This window comes from Stenella coeruleoalba (assembly GCF_951394435.1).
Source record: "Stenella coeruleoalba genome assembly, chromosome: 8".
In the NCBI taxonomy this organism is placed as follows: Eukaryota; Metazoa; Chordata; class Mammalia; order Artiodactyla; family Delphinidae; genus Stenella; species Stenella coeruleoalba.
Window position 1 is genome coordinate 44,703,770 of NC_137154.1, and position 25,357 is coordinate 44,729,126.

The window sequence follows — 25,357 nt, forward strand, 5'->3', positions numbered from 1 at the left end:
GCTTGTGGCACCTGGAAACGGGACCCAGCATGGGTCAGGGATGGGAGTGGATTTGACTTGTCCTTTTGGCGTCTCCTCAGCCTGTGGAGCCCAGGCCTCCTGGAGCATCTTTGGGGCTGACGCAGCGGAGGTTCCGGGCACGCGCAGCCACTCCCACCAGGAGGCTGCCATGCCCCACATTCCCGAGGACGAGGAGCCCCCTGGAGAGCCGCAGGCAGCCCAGAGCCCGGCCAGCCAAGTAAGTGCCTCCCCCCTGCCTGCAGCCCGCCCGGCCCGGGCCACGCCAAGCGCCCTGGGCTGAGGCCACATGGTTTGCTGACAGCCTGTGCAGGCTGCAGTGGGCCTGGGGAAGGTGTGCGGCTTCCACGCCGCGGAATACATACCCAAAGGTCGTTTGAATTGACCAAGGTCCCCACACATCCTGAGGGTGCTACCTTGTAGGCTGTGTCTGACTGAGGCCCCCTGGGAAGTCACACCACCCTCCTAGGATGGAGAGAGGCTCGGAGGAGGACCGTCAGCATGGAAGGCCTCATGTATCAGGGTCGTGGGCACAAGCACCAGGTCACTTAAAGTGAATCCACTTGAAATGAAGGTCAAAATTCCTCAGTAAATAGTGAAAAAGGGTTTCAGTGAGATTTTATTATAAAAAAGGAAATGATGAAAGTGAATTAAAGGGGCTCATTGAGGTTGTATTGTACAAATGAAATGGTGAAGACAAGTTATTTTTAGCTGTACATATTACAAAATATAGCTTATACACTAATTTTTAGAATGAACAAAGAATCTTAATCAAGTGCGTTGACTTTGGTATTGGTATATTTTTTATGCCAACAAAATTAGCTTTTCATGTGTTATCACAACCTTCACATTTTACTTTATAGCACCTTCATTAAGAGATTCTGTTTGTTTAATATTTAAAGGGTTCATTCATTTTCCTAAGGACCTCTTTCAATCCTTCAATATTCAAATCATTCCCTCATGAAGAACCCATCTTGCCATCATCCTCACAATTCTGACTCCATTCCTTAACTGGTCCGGCTACATCTGCTGCTCATTGGTCTAAGACCTTGTACGTGAAGTTCTCAGACATGGTTTTGTGAACTTCGTGAACTTTGCAGTTGGTTTGCACTGAACTTATATCATCCTGTTGTATCTGACACTTCTCCAAACTGCCCTGAGCCAGAGGGATAGACACTTGTTAAGTGAGGGAAGCTTGTACGAGTGAGCATTAATTTGACAAGTGGGCAGATTCTTAGTGAATAGTTTCATGTTATGATGACATTTGTTTTCTTTACACATCATAACTGTGGGAACTAAGATAATAAACGCTTAGAAAAGAATGGCCTCTTGTATCCCCACATCCCGAGCTCATGGGATTGAGATGTTGCAGAACTTGGCAGCCTTGGAGAGCCCTTGAATTTTGAAACGACAGCGAGCCAAGCCCCCATGCCTTTGGCTGCAGGCACCAGCTCAGGTCTTTATTGAGCCCCGCTCCCAGAAATGTCCTGGGCTACGGTAGGTGCTGCTTGCCAGTTGCTTTCAGTGGCTCTGAGCTGTTCCTCTGCTCCTCCACGGGTGACATCTAGTCTTCCCCGAACTGTGTGCTCTGCTATTGCCCCCTTCCTGCAGCTGCTGTTCCTTACCACGTGTGGACCGTTCCCCCAAAGAGTTGCCAACAGTGGACTGTAAGGTTTAACCAACAAAAAAATTTTCTAGTCTACTGAAAGCTTGGAGTTTAAAGAAGGGAAGGACAACACAGAGTAAAATAGATCCGGATTCAAACGTCACGGCTCCCTATCCTCAGGTCACAACTTTCCCAGGTTCTGTCCCCTTAGCATCCCCACCTCCCAGCCCTGGACCACTTCTTGCTGTGGTCATCCCTGACCCCTTCCACTTTACTCACAACGATGGTGCCCTTAAGCCGGACTCTGATGCAAAATCCAGCTCCCGAATCCTGGGCAACTCCCCCAAACAGCTGCCATGGCCTGCTCCCCAAGAATATAAGTGTTCCTAAAAAATAAATAAATGAAAGGTGGGCAAAGATGGAACTCCGCCCTCAGTGAAGAGATCCTTTTACAATGAGTTCAGCTCCTTTTGGTTCCAAACCTCTCTAATTAAAAGACACTTCAGGGGCTTCCCTGGTGGCGCAGTGGTTGGGGGTCCGCCTGCCGATGCAGGGGACATGGGTTCGTGCCCCGGTCCGGGAAGATCCCACGTGCTGCAGAGCGGCTAGGCCCGTGAGCCATGGCTGCTGAGCCTGCACGTCCAGAGCCTGTGCTCCACAACGGGAGAGGCCACAACAGTGAGAGGCCCACGTACTGCAAAAAAAAAAAAAAAAAAGACACTTCAAACCTTCTCCTCAAGAAACACAAAACGAGACAGCACAAAAGCCCGCTGGCCTTTCTGACCATCATGGCTTCAAACCACATGTAGGTGTAGCTTCACTGGGTCAGAGGTGAGGGTGAGTTTCTAGGGCTGGCCAAGCAGGGGGAGGGCCCCATGAGCTCACCACACAGCTGAGGGTTAGAGACCCCTAGCTGAGCAGCAGAAACTCCAGATTCTGGGCCCCCACAAGCTCACTTTCCCTGTGACCTTGAACCAGGACCAGACTTCTATACTATAGACCATGGGCCCTCATGGTCTCTGAAGGTCCTTCAGATGCTCAAGGGAGACAAGATAATAAAGAGACTGTTTGCAGGTCCCAATAGCCTCTGCATTGCCAACATCCAGCGGGAGAAGGGCCCACGAGGAACTCAGGTGAGCTGGAGCCAGGATGCCCAGATCCTATGAGGGAGGGCCATTAGCACAGGATTTAAGAATGTGGACTCTGGAGTGAGACCACGCTGGGCTCAAGTCACAGCTCCTCCACATCCTGGTCAAGAGACGTGATGCTGAGTCTGTTAACTTTACTGTGCCTCTGGTTCCTCATCTCTTCCCCGGGCAGGTGTTAGTGGCTGCCTCCTGGACTCTTGTCTGTTCAGCCCAACCCTTGAGGACCTTCTTTGGCCTGAGGGACCATGGAGCTGGGGCAGGTTAGACCCCAGACTGAAGGCCACATCAGATTCAGTATTATTTTATTCTCTGCCCCGACTGACAGGCACTGGGCCCCCCTGAGTTCTCCAGAAGCCCACGGGCATCATCAGTGAAGGGGATCTCCCTCTACTGCACCTATCAGATGACCCACATTGGGCTTCTCGGGCAGCCACAGCCTCAGGGGAGGGTCAGGCCTTGTGAGTTGGGCCAGAGCCTCCGAGGGCTGAAGCCTGAGTCCCTGGGAGCAGCAGAGGCCATAGAAGCAGGGTTGGCCAGGAGGGCTGGCTGGAACTCCCAGTACTGTGTGAATTCCCACTCTGTGAAGCAGGCAAAGAACAGAGCATCCTTCTGACTTTACGGCTCCCCGGGGTCCAGCCCTACTTCTGGTTCCTCAAGCCCCAGCCCTCATTTCCCATCACTGACACGAGCACTAGCTGAGGCCTTCTCACACAAAAACACAAAAGCTGTAGGCCTAGATCCTGTTTTTCTTTCTGCACGTACACTTGCATACACACACACGCACAAACACATGGATGCTAAACACACTTTCACACACACACAGACTCACACAGACAGACGCAGACAGAAAGGCAGACCCTTTAGGACCCTAATCAGAAGCTGTAATCAAAACCCACAAAGAAATAAAGCCTCCTGACAATGCACTGTGTGAGACTGCATCCTGAGCAGTGTTTCCTGGGTTGGCCCTTGAATAGGGAGGAGCTTAACGGGATGAGCTTGTAGCCAAGAGGTTCTTGCAGGAATAGAAGCTGTCAGGACAGAAGCCTAGGACCTTAGGGGACCCCAGAATGACAGGCCATCAGAGCTAGAAGGGGTCACAGGAAGTCCCTTCCTCCAAAGGCAGGCAAAATTCTGCATAGTGTAAGTCACCTGGGAGCTTGTTAACCCCAGATTCCTCTGCCCACCTAGACCGGCTGAACCAGAGTCCCCTGGGGTGGGTCTATACTGTGGTTGGCAGCTCTGTTTCCTGGTCCAGCTGGAGCCTGACTCTCCCTCAGTTCTGCCCTCACAATGGCCTGTCGTGGGGTGAAGACCCACAGATGCAGGACGGCAGTTTTTGCATCTTCCCAGAGCCTCTCTGCCTCTGGTTCCTCCAGACTTTGCTGCCATGACAGCCTTCAGAGCGTCCTCCCACCCCTCCCCTGCACACATACCAGCCTGCCTCTGCCTCACCGTGGGGCACCAAACTTGGCCCCAGGCCCCAGGGACAGTGTGACCAGGACACCAACTGTTTCCAGGCCTGTGGCCAGCAGCCATATCAGAAACTCCACTCACTGGGACCACATGGCCTCCTCAGAGGGGCCTTACAAACCTGAAGGTGTGGGGAAGTTCTTATTAGCTATAAGAGCCCAATTTTCACTGGCTCTCACTTCCACCTGGAAAACCCCCCATCCTCCTCCAAGGGTTTCAGGAAGCCCCCAGGGACAGGTCAGTGCTAGCTCATAAGCTGACCTCACATCCTTCACATCATCTGCTCCAGCATCCCTCTGACCACCACTCCCTGACCATCCCCTCACCCTGTTCTCCATTATCCGCAAAACCACTAATAATAGCTAACCTCGTGCCAACAGGTACTACACTATTAACTCATTTAACTTCCAAGCCACCTTATGAGGTAGGTATCATCAGCCCCATTTCATAGCTGAGGAGACTGACGCACAGAGAAGTTAAGTACCTTCCTCCAATGTCATACAGCTCGTAAGTGACAGGCCCAGGATTTGAACCCAAGCAGCCTGGCCCCAGAGCCCACACTCTTAGTCTCTGCCCTGCTCTGGGGCCTCTGTGAGAGGTGCCTGGACCAAGAGAATACTGTCCTCTGCTCCCAAAACCACTTGTCTGAGAGGGCCAACCTGGGCCCTGCAGAACTCACCACCACATAAACCCCGAAGCACCACAGCTTGTGGCCCTGGGTCTCACCAAATGCCTTCTGCCTACCATCCTCTCAGGTGTGTGAGCCTGTGCAGCCAGGGGACGAAGCTCCATGTCACACGTCTTGCCCAAAACCCAAGCTGCCCCGGCCCCATCGTGTGCAACCCCCTTCCTCATTCTCCTTCAGTCGGATGATGAAACAGCCCAGTTGGATGGGTACTGACCCCTAGAAACCCAGGCCACTGTGCTGTTCCTGCTTCAGGCCACAAACACCTGTTACTCTCACCCCAGGCCTCCCTGAGCACCTACTTGGTACTGCACTTTCAGATCCTCTAGACAGAAATTGATGCTTAACCCTCATATACAGCAGCGTCTGGTTGACAAGATCACTGCAGCGCTCAACTAACCAGTGGCATCCCTACTCTCAACCCAACCCCTATCCCTAAATGTTAGTTAACTAAAAATGAGGTTGGAGTGTTTTTTGGAGAAGCAGCCCTCTGCATGCGGCCCTAAAAGGAAGGGATCCGTTTGTGGAGCTCTTAGAAGCTCTGACCACGAAGCTGTGGGGTCTCCCCTTGTTTTGGCCCAGAACTGGAGAGCATGGTAGCTGCCACCATAACAAACCTGGAACTCTCTTCCTGCTTAGCGGAGTAAGAGACCCATTCAGTCTTACCACCATCATCCTGCACGGCTGTCCTTTAAGAAGCGTTCCAAGCAGTGTTCCCCAAGCAACCAGGGAGTTCCGGAAGGTGCAACAAATGCTTCCATTCCATAGGAACATGAGATATAAGCTATGTGGCAGAGTGGAAATGGCCTGGGCTTCACACCCCTGTGTTACAGTAAAAGCCTGCACCCTCCCGACTAACTCAGTGAGAGCCCTCATACCGTGCTTCCTATGTGACAGGCACTGCTCTCAGCACTTTACATACAACAACACTAAGAGGTTGGTATGATTATTATCCCATTTTCCAGGTAGAAAACTGAGGCAAGGAAGTACACTCTAATCCCTAGAAACTGGGCAGTACCTTGAATACTCCACTTGAGGATTTTGAATTCATACTTATCTCATCCCACCCTTTGCAAAAACAGCCTCCATTCAGATCTTCAATGAAATATCTTCAAGTAAATTATCAGTAAAGCATTAGAGTCTGATGTACAAAATATTGGAGACATCTATTGGGCACCTGCTATGTGGTCTCATCTCCCAAGGTAGATATTATTATTATCTCTATTTTATAGAAGAAGAAACTGAGTCTTTGGGAGGTTGTATAATTGTCGAAGGTCATATGGTTGTGTCGTGGTTGAGTGGAGATCCAAACCCATTTCTGCTGAGCTGTTCCCGCCACCTTTGTCTCCTTCCCTGGCTCCACCCAGCAGTAAAACCAGTGTCCTGGACACCAGAAGCCCCAGGTACGGGAGGCAGGTGCTTGATGTCCCATCCTCTATGGAAAAGAAGCTTGGAAAGGGTCAAGAGGACTGTTCCACCAGGATGGCTTCTAGTGGTTCTGGTCAGAGAGTAAGAGCTATGAGATAGTAGCTGTAGAAGTGCCTAGGACAGAGCAGAAAGTGCTTTGGAAATGTTGGTTGTTATTACAGATGGTCGGGAATGTACATTACAATTATTTGTCCTTGGTTCCTATCGTGAGCAATGGAGTAGCTTGTCATTTTTTGTCTCTCTGAGTTCCCTGTCAGATTGCATGCCAGCTACTTAGGGTCAGGGGCTATGTGTGTGTCTCCAACCCTCAGCATAAGCTCTAGTGTGTGGTAGGAGCTTAGCAAGGGAGGGAGAGATGGATGGAGGGAGGGAGGGAGGGAGGGAGGGATGGATGGATGGATGGTTGTGTGGATAACTGGCTGTATGGATGATTAAATGCCTAGAATTAAAGGAGGAGGAGATGGACAGGAGGGAGGAGGAGAGGATAGAAGATGATGGATGAATGGCTGGCTGGCTGAGTGATACCCCCCTACCCCACAGAGTAAGGCTATAATAGACACTGTGAGCACTGTTACACTCCTGAAGTCTGTGACACGAGAGTAAAAACAGTGATGAAGAAGGCAGGATAATCTCGGGGGGAGGGTGTTGACCCCTGACTGCTAGGAAGAGACTGAACAATGGCAGGAAAGAGGGTCCACGGAGGCAGGGCAGGCCATGGGCGCATGGGGGGATCCACACAGTGGGCGCTGGGAGCCTTCAGGAAACCGGGATCTGGTCCTCAGCACTTGGCAGGGAGGAGCCCCAGGTCCAGCCGAGCTCAGCAGAGGCACTTCTGCTCTCTCCCGTGCTCTTAGCACTCGCTGTTGGAATAATCATTTGTTTCACAAGTCCGCAGAGAGTCCTTTTATCCTGTCACGAGAGTGCTAAGTCCTCTTTGCGGCCAGGGCCCCCTATCCAGAGGCAGTCCCTGTTTGCCCTCCAGGCTGTGAGAGAGGGACCTGGGGATACAGCTGCAACAGTGCCCACCCTCTGTCACCATCCTCACTGTCATTTTCACCCTTAAAACTAGCCTGGAAAAGGGGGATTATTAGCTCCACATAATGTTTGAGAACTTGAAACTCAGGGAAGTTAAGTGACTTGCCTGAGGTCACCCAGGTGAGACTCCAGTGTGGACCTCCCGACTTCACCACCCCACACTGCCTTCCTGCACAGTCCTCTTCCAGGCTGTCTGCCAGCATCCAAGCGCAGGAGCTAAACTCCCCACTCCTGCCTGGACTGGGGCTGGTCTGTTGCCCAGAGCTTCCGAGCCAGGCCTAGTCACATGACATTGGGGAAAGGAAGCTCATATTCCCGTCTGTACCACTGGCCTATATTTATCCCTGCACCCAGGCAGTTAGGAAACTGTTGTGCATTCCTGGGAATTTATGAGCGAAATAAACATCTAAATGTTTCTATAAGGTTTATTTAAGGAGAACAAAATGTGACCTGCTGGCTTATTAAAGGGTGAGCTTTCCGGGAGATGGCCCAGCTCCCGCAGTGCTCGGCTGACTCCAGGGAAGGGGAATGGATCCCTGGGAAGGCTGGGCCCCTGGAAGGTGAGAGGGGTACCCCTGCTGTCTTTCCTCTAGCTGTGTGTTCAGCCTGGAGGGCTTCCTGGAGGAAGGGGCTCGTGAGGGAGGGTGCAGCTGGGAAGAATAAGAGAGGCATGTCAGAGGCCTGCAGAACACCAGGAACCAGGGGAAGTGAGACCCAAGACCTGGAGACGACTTGTAAGGGCAGTGTGTGTAACAGGAAGGCCAACAGGCCTGGTGTTGGTCTCTTCCCCTATTTACCAGCTGTGCAGCCCTGGACATAATATGTCTGTTTTTTTGTTGGTAAAGTGGGGATTGAAGTGGGAAAAGAGGGGAGAGAAAAGAAATGTATTAATTCCCTAATTCCATGCTCAGGGCTTTTGCTTTCATCTTCTCACTTCCTCTGCACAATTCTGTGAGGTCAGGAGGTATTATCACCCCAAGCTGTTCATGGGTGCCCTGAGGTTCATTCCCAGAGTTGCTAGGAGGATTATGAGAAAACACACGGGAAGTGTCTGGGACAGAGCCCCACATGCAGTAGGTCTGAGTAAATGTCACTTCCTTCTATCCATGTTTGTGTCTTTGCCTCTGCTATATGTAAAAGGCATCTCTACTTTGTCTGAGATGCAGATGGTGAGAGAGGGAGTGGAGCCAGGTGAAGGTGGCCTTGGAGGTGGGCTTCCCTGGGTCATTGATTACTTGGGCTTATGTGGCCAGATGCCCCAGGGGAAGATGCTCTGTGACTCTGTGACCAGAAGGATGAGGCCCTCCTAATTTAACTCCAAAAGGTTGTTCAGACACAAAACACAGAACAACAATCTCCTCAAAACCAAATTCCAAAGTCATTAATTTAGCCCCAAAGTTACCAATAACAGAATGTAACATCTGACACTCATTGAGCATTTACTAGCTGCCAGGTACCCTTCCGCGAGCTTTCCATCTGGAGCTGCCAGATTTAGCAAATGAAAATACAGTTATGTCCATGCACTATTTGGGATATACTTATACTAGAAAAATTATTTGTTGTTTATTTGAAGCTCAGATATAACTGGATATCCTGTATTTTGTCTGGCAATCCTGTTTCTACACCAATCTGTGGAATTCTTGTAACTACCCTGTGAGATAGTCATTTTACAGATGAGGTAACTGAGGCACAGAGAGGTGAGGTCACTTGCCCAAGGTCACACAGCTAATGCGAAAAGCTGTATGATGAATTAGTGTGGCTCCGGAGCCTGACGCCCTTGAAGTCCGGAAGCCAGGAACTTGCCTGGCGAACTCTGTTTGAACCCGCTGACCCACAAGCTTCCTTGAGGTCCTGCCTTCTGTTTCAGCGGTTCAGAGTGGGAGCAGGGATGGGTATTTACACTGCATTAAAACCTGGCAGAGTTCACCCAGAGGGCCGCTGGAATCTTCCCACACTCTCCTGATTACTCTCTCTCTAGTACCTGCGAAAGTGAAACCCAGCCAGCACAAGACTGAATGTTCCCCACAAAATCAGTTTTGCAGAACATTAGAAGTTGCCCAGAGCTTTCTGTGAGCTGATTAGGGAGAGAACAATTTGATTTTATTACCATGTAGTTTGCACACATTGGAAGGAGAGAGTGAGGATATTCCAGGACATTCCATCAGTGTATTAGAGGATTTCTCCCTGATTGCTTTGTGTCTCCTGATTTTTAAGCAGCTTCAGACTGCGTGCGTCCATGGTTACATGCTTGGCGCTTGCCACCATGGCTTGTGTCTGCCTTTCTGTGTGGGGACCTCTGCTCCTGACCTTCCTCTGACTGAGGGTGCCTGCAGCCCCATGCATGACAGTCACCTCAGGAGAGCTTTGCTGCAAGTGACCTTTCACCAGGAGGCAGAGAAAACTCCTACCAGAAAGCAGCTCCTCCAGCGCCTTGCAGACCATTACCTCACAGTGTCAGCATTAAGGGCATCAGGCCTGGGCGCCACCTGGGATAGGGTAGGGGTGAGGAGGAGGGTACTTCCACCCCACTCCCCATCACACTGTGCTAACTGGGATGCCTTTCAGAGGCTGCCTAGTTCACCTTTGCCTCCAGGCCCTAGCATAGACCACAGCAAGCACTAGGCATTCAAGAAACGTTCGCTGTATGAATGGACAGAACAAAGCATAGTAATGTGCAAATGTTACAGGCTGGCCCCCTCTCTTAGACTCTAAGACTTTTGAAAACCTTTGTGTCAATCATAAAAAGCAAGGGTAAGACAGTGTACACGAGAAAGAATTTAATGAAGCTGGAGGAATAAGCCGAGGGGGGAGGGAGGGAAGAAGGTGGGGAGGGAAGGAGAGAGGGAGAGAGGGAGGAAGAAAGAGAGAGAGAGGAGACTGGGGCGGCGGGTAAGCAAGTGAAGAGTCAAAGGGGAGAGGAGAGGGGAGGGTGGGAGTTAAGATTTGTTCTCCTTAGAGGTGAGAATGAAGAGTGGACTTCTCTCTCTCTCTCTCTTTTCTTAAAAATAATTTTTATTGGAGTATAGTTGACTTACAATGTTGTGTTAGTTTCTGGTGTACAGCAAAGTGAGTCAGTTGTACATATACATATATCCACTCTTTTTTAGATTCTTTTCCCATATAGGCCATTACAGAGTACTGAGTAGAGTTCCCTGTGCTATAGAGTAGGTCCTTATTCGTTAACTTTTATATTTAGTAGTGTATATATATCAATCCCAATCTCCCAATTTATCCCAATCTCCCAGTTTATCCCAGAAAACATTTGCTTTTTATCTGCTGAACGATTCTCTAAGGCAGACTCTCTCAGAGACTCGCCCACATGGATCACAGCTTCATTGGCTTTCAGATCAAATAGTTTAACTTCCGGGTCAAACCATGGATGCTAGAAGAAGCATATATTTTTCTTTATCTGCTAGGGATGTCTGTATTTATCCAATTGTTCCCTCCTTTTTATAGTTTCATCTTCTTATGTCTTATAGTTTATTGTTGGTGACTTCAGATTGCTTTGGGAAATAGGTAGTGTGTCAACAAAAATAAATAAACTGCATTCTACTTACTTAGCAGCTGGAACATATGAGACTCTTGGAAATGGGTATATGGTATAACCCGAGCACCACCACCACCGTTTTATTTCTAGAATACAACATGCAGAAATTAATGTTTGGCTCCTTCTGCCCCCTTATGTAGACCTAGCCCATCATCACCAGTGCATGCTGGGAATTTGTAAAAGCCCCTCCAAGGGATGTCAGAAACCATATGATAGAACAAATGGGAAAATGATATTTTAGCCAAAGTGCATTTCTTCTTCTTTACCAGAGGATTCATACAAGAAAAAAATTCTCTAAATGTGATGAACATGGAAAAGGTGATTTTCAGAGGCCAAATTTTCACTGTAGAAATAAATTCCACGCAGGGAAGGAACCTCACACATACTATAGGCATGGTCAGTGTTTTGACTGGCATTGCCATGGTAACAGTCACCCATGAGGCCATATGGAAAGTAGTTCCGTCAGGATGTTGTGGAAGTTACACGGCCACGAATAACTTCTAGAGATCTATTGTACAGCAGAGTGCCCAGAATTAACGCTACTGTATTGTATACCCAAATATTTGCTACAAGGGTAGATCTTATAAGTGTTCTTATCCTCAGGCAGGAGGAAATTTTGGAAGTGATGGATAGGGATTGTGGTGAGGGTTTCACAGTATATACTTATCTCTAAACTCATCAAGTTGTGCACATGAAATATGTCAATCACACCTTAATAAAGTGGTTTGAATAAAAAAAGATGACGTGGGTGGAGGAGGCTTTAAGCACAAACCTCCTGCGCTCCAGAAAACCAAGACAGGCTAAGAATCATGGGTCACAGGAGCAGTAACTCAGATGCTTTTGGGGCCAGGCAGGGAGTGTGAATGACTGAAACAAGCCAGCGTGAGCTGACTCCAACCAAGGGTTACTCGGCAGAACTGTGGAACCAAGATGGCTTGATCTCCTGGTTTTTTAGGAAAAGCAGGAAATCCAGACCTTTATGGGAATTCTTCTAATTATGAAATGTTGGTAACTAATATAAAAACTTGTAAATGCTACTCACAGCAAACAGGCTCCCAGGTCTCCAATTTGTACCTCTGAGCTCAGAGGATAGGATTCAGAGGATGCTAATTCTCTCACTGAGATCCAAGAGGCCATGTTAGCAAGAAACCCTTTTAGTGAGGTGAACAGAAGCCTCTGGGAAGACTTCAGCCCTTTCTGCTCCCCAGAGAATCTACCCAGGAGAAACACCTTCCCCCTGCACCACATTCCTTCCACTTCACTGGCTCTCTCATTTAGCTTGGCACTGCCTGGGCCCTGCCTGCCCCAGCTCCATCATCACCTGCCATTTTGACACTCTGCTTCCCCTTCCTGACCTCAGCAGCTCCCATGGGTGCTGTTCCACTGTGTGTCCTCAGGCCCCACACCATGACCCAAGATCCTCTGCTTCCCTCCTGGCCCCTTGGAAGGCGCCAGCCCCTCTGCTGCTTGCTAGTCTCCCACCAGTGAAGCCTGGTGGACAAAAGGTGGGGAGAACTGAGTGGAGCTGCTGTTCATTTGAGTGATAACCATGATTAATGGGTATTTGTAGATCAGATGACAGTTATAAAAGGGCATACACATTCATCACTTCATTTTATTCACACAAACATCTTCTGAGACCGCAGACCATTGACTACTTTATAGTGATGGGAACTGAGGGACAGTGCAACAAGAGGACGAAGCAGGTGACTAGCTCATCACCAGCCCATCAGGGTGAAACTATCCACAGAAGGAGTTGTTGCTTTTGGGGAACCTTCCTGAGTGTCTCTTCCAGGAGGAGTCTTTGACAGAAAGATGTATATCTGCGTTCTTGGAGGGACTGGAGCTCTGGGGTCATGAGGACAGGTTGGCCAGTCCTGGCTTCAGCCACAAGCATCATGCTGACTCCCTGTCGCTCTACCTTCTCCAACCGTGCATATCCAATTGGAGAGTGACACGGCTCCAGTTTACTAGGGAGCTCCTCAAAATTCCTATGGGGCAGAATGGTGCTTCAGTAACAGGGCCTCCTCCAGCAACTCAACCAGTGGGAATCACGGGGATCCATGGACGGATCTGCTGTCAACATTTCTGTTTTCTCTTTGGGCAGTCAAGTTATTCCCAGGCCTAATCCTCAGTGTTCCCCATCTCCAAAACCACAAAGACCAAACTCACTGGAGTAGCAACCAAGGTCTTTCAAAAGCTGGCTCAACCTCTTATTCTGGTTTCATATTTTGCCCCAAAATTAGTTTCTTGGACCTCATTATAACATGTCAAGCAATTCTCTGAAGCATTTTCAGAAACTGAGGACAAGAGACCAAATATTATAACAAAAGATGTTTCCCCAAGCTTTTATCACTCAGGAAGTTCCAAGTGTTTGGGGAGCTGTAAGCCAGGAACTGTGGATGAAGACCAAATATATATGAGGAATATATTTTTGTCATCTGAATGACCAAATATATACATTTCTTATAAATCACAATATGGCCGCCCCCATCCCTGGGCCCTCCTATTTCACATACTCTATAGTCTATGCTCTAGCTACATTGTGAATCCCTAATGCCCAGTTATGCCTTTTACTTATGCTGTTCCCTTTGCCCAAAAACCTCTCCCCTAATATCTTTGTCTTGCAAGCTCCTATTCATCCCTCAAGACCTAGCTCAAATGTCCCCTCCTCTTGAGAGTCTTCTCCAGCTCCCCTCCTGAGAGAGTTTTCTTTCCTTTTCTTTGAGCTTTCACAGAATGTGCTTCATTCCTTATCACCTTATACTTATTATAAGTATTAATTACTTCTCTGTATCCCTTGCTTGGCTGTGAGCTCTTGAGGGTCTTTGTATCTCAAACTGCCCCTGGCACATGATGGATAACTAAACTGTGTTTGTCGAATGAGAGAGAGAAAGGTAATCTGACAGTAATATTACCATTTATTGAAAACATCAGTCATGTGCCAGGTGCTGTGTCAACATTATTTTTAATCCTCACATCAACCTTGTGAGTTAGATTTTATGATCATGGGGCATAGAGTGGTTAGATAACTTGCCCAAGGACACACAGCTAGCAGATAATGAGCAGAAATTTGAGTGCAGTGTGATTCTTCCAAAAGGCAGTGCTGCTTCCTGTTCCTCCTACCCAGCCAAAGTCCCTGCCCTTCCATGTGCTCGAGGATTCTGAGGGCTTCCCCCTCCTCCCATCACTGCAGCTCCCTCCTGCTGAAAGGTCCTGGAACATAGGGGTCCAGCGTTCCCTGGCTAGACTCAGAGACTCTTCTCCAGCTCACCCGGCCTCATGTTTGAGGCCAAGGGAGGGAAGAGATGCAAGTGACAATGGGAAGAGCTGGTTTCACTAAAAGTTGTGGGATTTGAGAAGTCCACATGGTACTGTACAGCACCCACTTGACAACAAAGAATGATGTGAAAAGGAGAGAGAACCTCCTCCTCACCTCGCAAGGAACCAACACCTGCATACCAAGGGCTCAAGAACACAGCTCAGCCTGGCTCTGCGAGGGCAGCCCCCAGGCCATGGCTTCAGTGGGTCCAGTAGAGGTAAGAGCACTTAATGCCCAGGGACTCCAGAAGGACACGACCTCCAGAGACAGTGGCCATGGGCACCTGCTGCTCTGAAGATTCAGGAGGCCACACCAATAGTGCAGGTGGTGTGACACGCTCGGGAGCCCAGGGAGACAGGACTTTGGCAGGGAGAGTAGGGCATTCACAGAGGGCCCGGGCTGTATGCATCAGTAAGGGGGCAGGGCAGAGGAGAAGGCAAATGATGAAGGGTCCTCTGGAGGAGTCAGGACCTCTGGAGAGTCTCCCAGACATAGCTGGGAACAATTCTGAGATGGAAATACCGCAATAGCACGTGGCAGAAGAACCAGAGAGATACTGTGTGTTACTGTTAACTGGTCCTATTTTTACCCCCAGTACACTTAGGTGTAGGAAAACACAGGTTGATATGCATCTTCATGGATCTTATAGTATATCCTATACAGTATTGCTTTTATTTCATTCACTCATTTACTCACTCAGCAAGTATTTTTTCTACTCCAGATAGGGTTTTACAACTCACACAGCCATTAGCAGCATAACGGTATACCAATTTCACTACAACTTCTCCAACCTGGGATGTAATAACTCTTTCATTTTGATGGTTAGTAGTTTTGTTCTATTTTGTTTAGTGGTTGCAAACTATCTCAAAAATCTAAGGATTGGCTCCTAACTTTTGTTCTTATTTCAGAAATGTGTATTTATGTAGATAAACATTTTTACAAAGTTACAAAAGTCAAAGCGTGTTCCATTATCCATGGAACAAATCACCTTTATTGAAAGGTCACAATTAGCCAAATGTAGGGCGTCACTGAGTATTGGGAATGTGTGGTGTCACTGCCTTTTCTGCTGGCCTCCATCCTTCCCCAACCAGGCTGGTTGCAGCCTGAGGACCCTGCACCATTCTTTTTCTACATTGTTAGTGAGAATTAACCAGGGATGGCTTAGAAGTTCCCTAATCTTAGTGCATGAAAATAGACCAAGTTAAGCTCGGTAAATGAAGGAGAAACTGCCTTTTTTCCCCCCCTGAATAATCCAAATAAACAGCATTTGACCCTCGTCAAGAAGTCTCTGAGTGTCATGATACTCGAATAATGGCTCCAGCTCCTGGGAGCTTAACTCCATCTGTGTTTTTTGTTCTAAACAACCAGGGCCCTCCCACCGCAGGAATATCTTGCAGTCCACCCACCATCATCCTGACTGGGGATGCCAGTTCACCGGAAGAAGAAACTGACAAAAACCTGGTCAACAGGTAACCTCCTATTTGCCTAATCTGTGCTGTAAAGAGCAGTATTTCCTAGCATGTGCGGATTAGACAGCTCTATTTTTTACAAATCTTTTCTTCGTTCTTGATCATTTTATTGATGAAATACAATCAAGCAGTTTTTCAAAATGGGAGAGAGAGCTTGGGATTTTTCCATTATCTTTCCCCACAAATTATTTCTTCTCTCCTAGATTTGGCTCTTTGCACCTTGTTAACCTTTAAGAAAAGCACAGCTCATAGCAGGGGAGTTTTCTACAGTAACTGCTCAGATATTTTCAAACAGACCTAAAAGATGTGAATATTTTACTAGAATCCTGCTTCTGGCCAAAGTGGGTCCTGTGTGGAAGATGATCTCTTGGAAGGGACACTGGCTCACATGCACAGGGATGTCCCTGCCTAGGTTTTACACAGCACTAGCCCATGCATTGGTCTAGCTGGAATGAGATTTTCTAAGTTTAATTTCCAAAAAGTTACAAAGATAATTCTAATACAGATATATAGTGAGCATGTGTCAAAGATTTACTTAACTCATTAACGAGGGGACCATCAGGATAACAAAGCCAGCTCAAAGGAGGATACGAGAAATGGATGTACGTAGTATAATCAGTGAGGAGGAAAAGAAAGCTGGAATAAGATTGCTAAGTTAGAGACTTCCCTGGTGGTGCAGTGGTTAAGAATCTGCCTGCCAATGCAGGGGACACGGGTTCAATCCCTGGTCCGGGAAGATCCCACATGCTGTGGCGCAAGTAAGCCCGTGAGCCACAACTACTGAGCCCTCGTGCTACAACTACTGAAGCCTGTGCACCTAAAGCCCGTGCTCTGCAACAAGAGAAGCCACCGCAATGAGAAGCCCGCGCAAGGCAATGGAGAGTAGCCCCCGCTTGCTGTAACTAGAGAAAGCCTGTGCGCAGCGATGAAGACCCAACGCAGCCCCCCAAAATAAATAAATAAATACATCTTTAAAAAGAGAAAAAAAAGATTGCTAAGTTAGATACAAGATAGGTTAATGTTTCACAGGGCAATGAAACCTTATTTTTATCTTTTCTCCCCAACAGAAATCATCTGCATCTCTACCAGGCAATTATTCACAGTTTATGAGTTTTCTGCAAGTTAGATATTCACTCAGAGTCTGAGCCCTAATAAATACTAAATCGTCAAAGTTACAAAGGGCAGTGGTTCGAAAACTTTGGAGAGCATCAGGATCACCTGGGTTTGGGGCCGGGGCTTGTTCGGTCACAGATGGTTGGGCCCCATCCCCAGAGTTTCTGATCCTGTCGGTGGGTGAAGCCTGAGAACTTGCATTTCTAACAAATTCCCATATTTTTTCGCCCTTGAAAAAATAACAAGCTTGTAAGATGATGCTCTAGGATGACTCTGAAAGATTATGCAAGCATCTGGTCTCCTATTTACCAGCTGTGGACAAATTTTCCTAACAAGATGACTCTGTTTGGTCTTTCAGAGCTCACAGTCCCCACAGGAGGCTTTCTCACCGACACCTGAAGGTTTCCACTGCTCCCCTGACTTCTGTGGGTAAGGGCTAGGCCGATTTGTCTTATTTCTGCCACCGGAGATAGGGGTCCAACTGAAGGTGTGTTTGAGTAGGAAGAAGACTGAGGTCTGGCAGCTTGGCCGGGCTTGGCCCCTTCCCCTCTTCTTCTTCTCAGATTAGTAGTCCAGAGGGGATAGTATCTGAGTTGTGCCTTAGAGAGTCGGACAGATAGACAAGAGGGAGGAAACGTCATTTGGGTGGAGGAAGCAATTGTGTTGCTGGGCAGGAGCCATAACAGAGCAATTGCCTGCTTGGCTGTGTGTCAGGACTCTTTCAAATGACAGAAACTCAATTAAACTAGCTTATGCCAAAACACATAAAAATAAATAAAAGCCAGGGTCTGTGTGTTCAGGGAGCGCTGAGCCCAGATGCTCATGTTGGGTCATTAGCAATCATCCCATCCCATCTCCCAAGTTTCCTCTCTTGTGTGTTGGCTTCCTTCTGGGCAAATGGCTACCAGCAACTTACATCCCTTCAGTGAAAAGAGAGCTCCTCTTCCCCATATACCCACCACCATTCTCAGAGTTGCCTCTCACTGGCCTCCATGGCCATCCCTGAACCAGTCACCCAGGGGGATTGAGCTCATTGGCTGGCTGAGGATGGTACGTGGTCCCCTTACTGGCACTTGGGCTGAGATGGGCAGTATTGTTTAGCTCCTTCCTAACGTGACTGAGACTCAGACGAGTTTCACCCAGTGCAAACCGGGGAGCTATGACCAGAAGGAGGAGGAACGGAGGCTGGAGAGGCACAACGGGAGCCATTCACTACCAAGGGGCTGGAGGAGAGGAGTATGTGGGATCAGGGAAAGTGGCTGGGCGCAGTTTGGCATCTGGACGTCACACGGGGGACCAGGAGGAATCCTGATGAGCTGAGGCAGGAGAATCGCATGGTCAGATATGGCCCTTAGGAAGGTCACTGTGATAGGCAGTGGAGGATGGGACGGAGCAGATAGCCTGGAGGTGGTGGGCCTATGAGGTGGCTGATGTAATTGTGCAGGTAAGTTACAGCTGATGAGCAACAGTGGCGATGAGGCACAGGTTCCAGAGATACTTACTTGATGCTGAGTTGGTTGGACCTGGGGGCAGCTGAGGAGGAGGGAAGAGTGTGGAGGGACTCCTACGTTTCCGAGCAGCTGGGTGAGAGGTGGTGTCACTCACCCAGGGAATGCGTCCTGGAGAAGGGGCAGTTATGGAGAAGGATGGGGGTAAACAATGTGAGTAGAGGGAAAAAGGAGGGAAGGTGGCCATGGGGTTGTGTCTTTGGCCCATGATCTTTGGAGTGCTTCCTTTATCCACATATGTTAAGCTCACTATCTTGTTAAAGAAAGAGAGACCGAAGGAAGAACACTAGGGGAGCAGGTAGAACAGGTGGGTCTCCTGGTGGCCTTCCCTCATGGCAGAGTGGAGGACAGTACTGGGAACCTAGGTGGCTTCACGGCCATTTGTGACAGAGGACCTGCCACATCCACCGGCTACAAGCTGGAGGGGTCAGGCCTGCTGGGGGAGCCCTGGCTGTCCCCACGCAGCCCTCTCCAGGACCCGGCAATGGGCTGAGATTTGGCTGGCCAAGTCCCCTCTGGGCAGTGTCCCTGGGCTGAGGGGTAGGGACTGGGGGCAGGGCTGAGGTTGGGGACCAAGGATTCCGTGGCTCTCACGCCGTGCTCACCCCTCCTCTGCAGACCCTACGGGGCACATCATTGACCTGGTAAACGGCCAGCTGCCGGACATCAGCATCTCAGAGGAGGACAAGAAGAAAAACCTGGCGCTGCTGGAGGAAGCCAAGTCGGTGAGTGAGCGGTTCCTGACCCGCCGCGGGAGGAAGTCCAGGAGCAGCCCCGGCGACTGCCCGTCAGGTAGGACGACAGGAGGCCGCCCTGAGCCCCTCCGACGGGGGCGGGCGTTGGGGAGGGCCCAGCCCCAGATGCAGCAGGAGCCCTGCTTCCCAGGGGTGGCTCTCGACGCGCCTGCCCCCAGGCCTCTTGGGCCCGGGAGGACTGAGGCTCGTGGAGAGGATCCTGTGGGGAGAGGGCATCGCACCCCGTATCAGAAGCTCTGAAATACTGACCCAACTCTAGCCCAGAAAACTCTGCTTTCCATTTTTTGGGGTCTATGTGTGACCATTTTGTCTTCCTGCTTTGCCAAGAATTGCTAGCCCATATGACACCCATGAACTTGACCTGGGCTCCCCAGTCCCTGAACCCTGCCTGGAGAGAAACCCACTGTGTGATGCCCGAGTGCGCAGACTCCCGGGCCACCCTGCAGGGCTGGGGTCTGTGTGGTCTCCCACCATCCCCAGGAGGCCCTGCTTTGTGGGCACCTCCTCTGCAAAGGTCAGGAGAGGCTGGCCCTGGGCTTCCTCTCCCTGACCTCCAGCTGTGCCCCGGGAAGGATCCTAGGGAAGGGAAGTGTGGTCTTTGGTGTCTCTCTGGAATTTCTAGATTAGAAGAAAGGTTTTCTGAAATTCTCCTGCTATCCCTTTGGCTAAAGTCACTCTTTTTCTTGAGGAAAAAATTGGGGGCAGCTAAACAAGTCTGAATGTACTTAGGAGGGAAGGGGCACATTTGAAATCAGAGCCATCCTGGCAAGTCTAGGAGGTATAGCCTTTGGAGCTGTACCTGCCAAGCAATGCCAGGTCCTCTGTTTCTAGAAGGTGCTTTGGGGTGAGGCCAGGCAGACTTGAGGAGTGTGACCCCAATCACCCTCCCTCTCCCCCAAATGACCCCAGCGCCCCCTCTGTTGGGCTGGCAGCAGGGAGGCATTGGGCTGTGGTAGGAGCCTCATATGGAGTCCAGAATCAGCCCCTGAACCTGACGAGGCAGACCCAGTCCCCAGAGGCGAGAAATACCTGAAAGGATGTCTTTGTTAGGCTGAAGTCCTGAACCTTCACGAATGCTGGCCAATTTGTGTCTGTCTCCACAGCTGTTTCCCCAAACCTCAGCCCCGGAACTTCTCCTGGGTCCTCTCAGAGCAACTCCCTCACCGTCCCCAAGCGGCCTGGTGAGGTCCACCTCCCCCCCAAACCCCACGGCATTGCCCACTCTGGCTCCCCACCTTGGGTGGTGGCTCAGTCCCTCCCCTGGGCCCCAGGACTCCTGTCCTGCAGCCTTCCCAGTCAGGATGCCCGTTTGGTCCCCTCCCCAGGGACCTGGCTGGGCTGCCTCAGAGGAGGAAGATGTGCTTTCTTTGGGGTTTCAAGCTAGCGTGGGGAGGTAGGCCTAGCCCAGGATGAGGATGGAGGGAAGGGGGCTATGGCCGGGGCCCTCTGCCCAGAGAGGACCTGGAGAGAGGTCACCTCAGAGCTTATTTGCAAAGGCCTCTATTTGGGCCACTCTGTGTTTTGACTGCTTCCCTTTCATTAGGCTGCGTTCAGGGCCACACCCTCAGCTCAGCCAGGGTAGGGCTGGGGTGCCAGGGAGAGCAGCCTACCCTTGTCAGAGCTGCGGGGCAAGCTCAGGCTCGGGCCAGGCAGCCCGGGTTCAGATCCCAGCGCTGACACTCCGGCTGTGTGGCCTTGATTTCCCCCTGCCCTGGCCTCATGTGGTTTCTGTGATGATTAGATGGGGACTCCCCACAGAGCCTGGCATTGTGAGAGATACTCAACAGGCATGGGCATTACTGGCTCCTGGGCCCGAGGGACCCAAGGGAGGACACTCTGGGGAGGTAGATGCGTTTTTGCTAAAGGGACAGCTGAGGGTCTGGGGTGCTGGACATCACTTGCCAGTGTCTGGACCATTTTAGGTTTGGATGCGTGCAGTGGCCCAGGGTCCCCTCTGCCCGGAGCACCACCACAGGTAACGGGGCACCGTTTGGGGTTTCTATGTCAACTAGTCTCTCCTCTAACCCCGTAACACCTGAGAGGCCCTCCATGACCCGCTGGAGGCGAGGGTGCTGGGTGGGGGAGACATCGGCACCACTGTAGGGGTCTCCTTGAGGGTGTTTCAAGAGGAGACTCGGCCTCTTCACGTTGCTGACTGACTCGTGTTTACTTTCTCCAGCAGAAGGGGGATGAGGCCGAAGTCTCTTCACCTCCCCTTGGCGAGCCTGTGAGTTTGAGGTCTGCCCAGTTTGGATGATTTGAGTGTGGGAGACACGGTGTCCCAGAAGCCTAGGCTGGCCCTGGGCAGCCTGCCAGTGGGTGTGCGTGAGTGGAAGGTCAAGGCTGAGGAAGCTAGAAGGTTCCTCTGCCCTACGGTGACTGGAAGCCTGAGGTGGAGGGGGTGAGGCTGCGGGATTCAGTGGGGATGACCTCCATGGTGGTCCTGCCCATAGTCCTACATTCCCAGTCAGGCTGCTGCCAGAGGCCGGGGGGACCACTGGGCCCAGCAACAGCCAGGGAAGACTGCTGCCCCCGTCAGCTCTAGTGAAAATTGCAGGAAAGCTCCAGCCCCTAGCTGGGACTCTACCTGGGGGCAGCCTGGAAAACCTCATCTCTGCTGACGAGCAAACGAAGAGCCCCACACCTGCTTAGAACCACCTGCTCAAGGTGGTGTCAGGGCAGCATAGAATATAATCTCATCTGGAACTGGGTCTGGGATAGAGTCCTCTGGTAGAGTTTCAGCACACACACAAGACAGCCACACAAATACCCAGACAGACACACGAACCTGCACCTCACAAGGCAGCTTTCCCTTGGGAAATGAAAGACGAGCACAGAATCTTGGAACTTCTGAACAGCAAGCTGCCAGCTTTGCAAGAACCCCCTTATTCAGTGATCTGTAACCTCTCTTGGATCATAGAACGCTCTGAGACATTGTTGAAAGCTATGGACTCTCTTCCCAGAAAAATACATACAACACACAAACACACATATACATTTGTAGATAATTTCAGGGAGTTCACAAACCTGATGGGAAATCTGAATCCCTAAGAGTTAAGGGCCTTGCCAGGCAGAGCTAGGACTAGAATCTGGGGCAACAGAGTCAAAGCCAAAACTTGTGGCTGCACTCCATTCCACTGTCCTCTGCAGCGCCTAGCCCTTGGGAAGTTCTTGGCAGGTTTTGAATGGCAGGTCCCCTTATCCTGTCTGTTTTACAAACCTCAGGCTTGTTTGTAGGTCCCCTTTGCCGGCTCAGATGTGACTGAGAAGTCCTCCCTTTCTACCTAGCCCATACCTCTCCAACACCTCCCCACCCCTACACACACACACACACACACACACGTACACACATACACGTGTGCGCACGTGCGCGCGCACACACACGTGCGGGTCCCTTAGCAGGGTCCATGGGGTTAGAGACCCCACAGCAGAGGTGAATCCACCCTTCTCCCCTCCAACCTGCCCCCGGGGTCCCAGCTCTACCTTGTCTCTTTCAGAATGTCCTCAAAGGGCTAGCTGACCGCAAGCAGAATGACCAGAGGAAAGTGTCTCAGGGCAGGCTGACTCCTCGCTCTCCCACAGTTGAGAAGTCCAAAGAAATTGCAATAGAACAAAAGGAAAACTTTGATCCCCTCCATCGCCCAGAGGCCATACCCAAGGGCCCAGCTTCTGGCACAGGCAGTGGTGGGAAAATGGCCCTGAACAGCCCCCAGCCTGGCCCTGTTGAGAGCGAGCTAGGGAAGCCGCTTCTGAAGACAGCCAAGGAGGGCAACCCTCTGCCCAGAAGCCCAACCCAGGGCTCTGGAGGGGCGGCTCCCCAGTCCCCCCAGGGGAAAAGTACAGTCGGAGAGCCCACAGGGTCCAAGGTTGGCTCCAAAGCTGAGCTGTGGCCCCCTGTGTCCCGGCCGCCCCTGCTGCGGGATGTCTCCTGGGACAGCAGTCCCGAAGAACCCGGCCCCCGGCTTCAGAAAGTGCTTGCCAAGGTGCCGCTGGCAGAGGAAGAGAAGCGTCTTTCAGGCAAAGCTGGCAGCAAGCTGGCCAAGGCTCCTGGACTTAAAGACTTTCAGATACAAGTGCAGCCAGTGCGGATGCAGAAACTGACCAAACTCCGTGAGGTGGGTTCCTGGGGTCCTGCTGGGCAGGGTGTGCGTCCAGGTCCCCAACCTGGGCTGAGGGCCTCTGGGCCGGGCTGACCTGGGCCTGGGGTGGGGCAGCTGTGGCCCAGACGTGGGCCTTGTGGAACCCTGAACCTCCCCACCCCAAAAACCAGCCCACTGGGCAGCATGTCCTTCATAAATATCACCTTTCGTGCCTCTACCCTGCTCACTCGGGTGAGGTCAGCTGGTGTAGAGCTGCCACATTCCAAGGGGAAGGTGGGTATATGGAAGGACACATGGGCCCTGAGTCCTGGGCTGTGTTTTCCTCTCTAACTGGAGCTGGTAGCTCACGAACAAGAAGCCTTTGATGGAGCACCTTGTCATGCCTAGGATGGGGCAAGAATGGAATGGCTTTTCCCTCTGTCTTGCCCCCCAAGCTTTCCTTCCTGATACCTGTTAACAAAGGGCCTCAAACCCATCCAAACATGGCCGTGAGGGGCTGCTCCCCCTGTGGTGAATTTCTTCTAACACCCCTGATGTCCCTAACTGTCATTGGCCATCAAACCAGGCACAGCTGTCTCTCATGGGGCTACTGCCCTATTCATGGAATGACTGGGGGTCATCCAGAGATGCAGGGGGAGAGAGCCCAGGGTGTGAGGAAGAGAAGAGTTTAACAGGACGAAGAAATCCTTACCCAAGCTCCACTTCCCCAGAGGGCCAACCCAGGCCACAGGCCAAGGCAGCCGGGACTCCACGGGGTGGGGCCTGGCGCCCGCACAGCTGGAGTTGGACGAGGCCCTCCTGGCTCCCCTACAGAGGGGCCGTGGGACAGGGAAGGAAATGAGGCACTTGACAGCAGTCAAGAGCAAGTGCGGTGCTGGGGGTCTGCACTAGCAGGAACGTGTTCCAACCGTGGCCACTGTCCTGCACAGAAGCCTTCTGCATTGGAGGCTCCAGGGGAGCTGGGGCCTGGCTGCTGAGGTTAAAAACATTATACACGGAAAAGCCCACCCAGCCAGGAAGACCTCACTAACTAGCGGGTCAGCACAGGCCTGCAAGGGCCGCCCCTGGTGGGCCGCAGCCCCAGACCCCTGGGGAAGGTGACGCCAAGGAGGCCAGACAGGCATTTGCCTTCACGTGCCTCTGGGCAGCAGAGGCCAGGCCCAGGCGACAGGCCACCCCCAGACCCCTGCCAGTTCCCCTCTGCAGCAAAGAAAACCACAGAGAACCTGGAGGCCCCATTCCACTAACCACTGCCCTGCGTCTGACCACACCTCCAGCCCAAGCCAGGGTGCTGAGAGCCGCTTGGTTGTGGGCCTCTGGTTAAGGAAACAGGTCAAGGGCCCTGGCGCATGACTTCCATCTGGGCCAGAGCTCCCTCTGCTGGCCCTTTCCTCTCCTTCACCCGGGAGGAAAACCATCCAAGTGGCCTTTGCTACCGGGACACTGAAAATCCCCTTAGAAGCACAGGTCACAGGCCCAAGGAGCTCTGTGTGGCATTTCCACTTGGGAGCGCCGGTCTTGGACTTGGAACAGGTGTAAGCCTACCTATGCCACATACCTGCCGTCAGCATCCCCATCTCTCCTCGGCTCTGCTGGCCGAAGCCCCAGGCAGCAGTGGCTATTGGCCTGCAGCCTTGGGACGGCAATCTGCAGGCCTCATTCGTCTGGAGAGTTTAACAACTCAAGAGGTGCTATCACAGGCCACTGAGGAACTGGGGGCAGGGGAGGCCACAAGTCCTGAGAGTGGGCACTCACTGCCCAGAATAACAAGGCCGGAAGCTCCAGGCAGCTCAGAGCACAGCCATGAGATCACAAACATTGTTTCCATCTTTGGCGCTCCATACGCACCCAGGGGACCCTCCTATCCCCAGAGCCCTGGGCTCTGCTTCTGTTTGTCCTCCAGCCTTCAGCCACCATGTGGCTGGCAGCTCCCTCGCCCTGAGGCTCACAGGCTTATTTAAAAAGCCAGCCATGCGAAGGACCATTCCTGACCCAAGGAATGGGGCACTGATGGTGGGGTTTCTAGCACCTTTACAGGCTAGGAGAGGAGCGGTCTTCCTGGTGCCCCTCAGATGTCGTGACTGTCCCCGCCCCGAGTGCTGCCCCGTGAGACTGAGGGGTCACAGAGCCATAGAACTGAGGGAAGAGTCCAG

At 51.3% G+C, this 25,357-nt stretch overlaps 1 protein-coding gene across 5 annotated transcripts in view; it reads left to right on the plus strand.

Annotated features, from left to right (window-relative positions):
• Positions 1-25,357, plus strand: part of IRAG1 (inositol 1,4,5-triphosphate receptor associated 1) — a 177,851-nt gene that overhangs the window by 99,219 nt on the left and 53,275 nt on the right. For 2 of the 5 annotated variants that reach the window (XM_079929977.1, XM_079929974.1), the window contains 8 exons: positions 81-238; positions 15,628-15,728; positions 17,200-17,270; positions 18,968-19,141; positions 20,208-20,285; positions 21,027-21,079; positions 21,284-21,331; positions 22,602-23,219. In XM_079929977.1, coding sequence (XP_079786103.1) covers positions 170-238; positions 15,628-15,728; positions 17,200-17,270; positions 18,968-19,141; positions 20,208-20,285; positions 21,027-21,079; positions 21,284-21,331; positions 22,602-23,219 — 1,212 coding nt within the window. In that variant the 5' untranslated portion in view covers positions 81-169. The remainder of the gene's footprint in view (positions 1-80; positions 239-15,627; positions 15,729-17,199; positions 17,271-18,967; positions 19,142-20,207; positions 20,286-21,026; positions 21,080-21,283; positions 21,332-22,601; positions 23,220-25,357) is intronic. The other 3 variants (XM_079929975.1, XM_079929978.1, XM_079929976.1) reach the window with 3 other exon arrangements.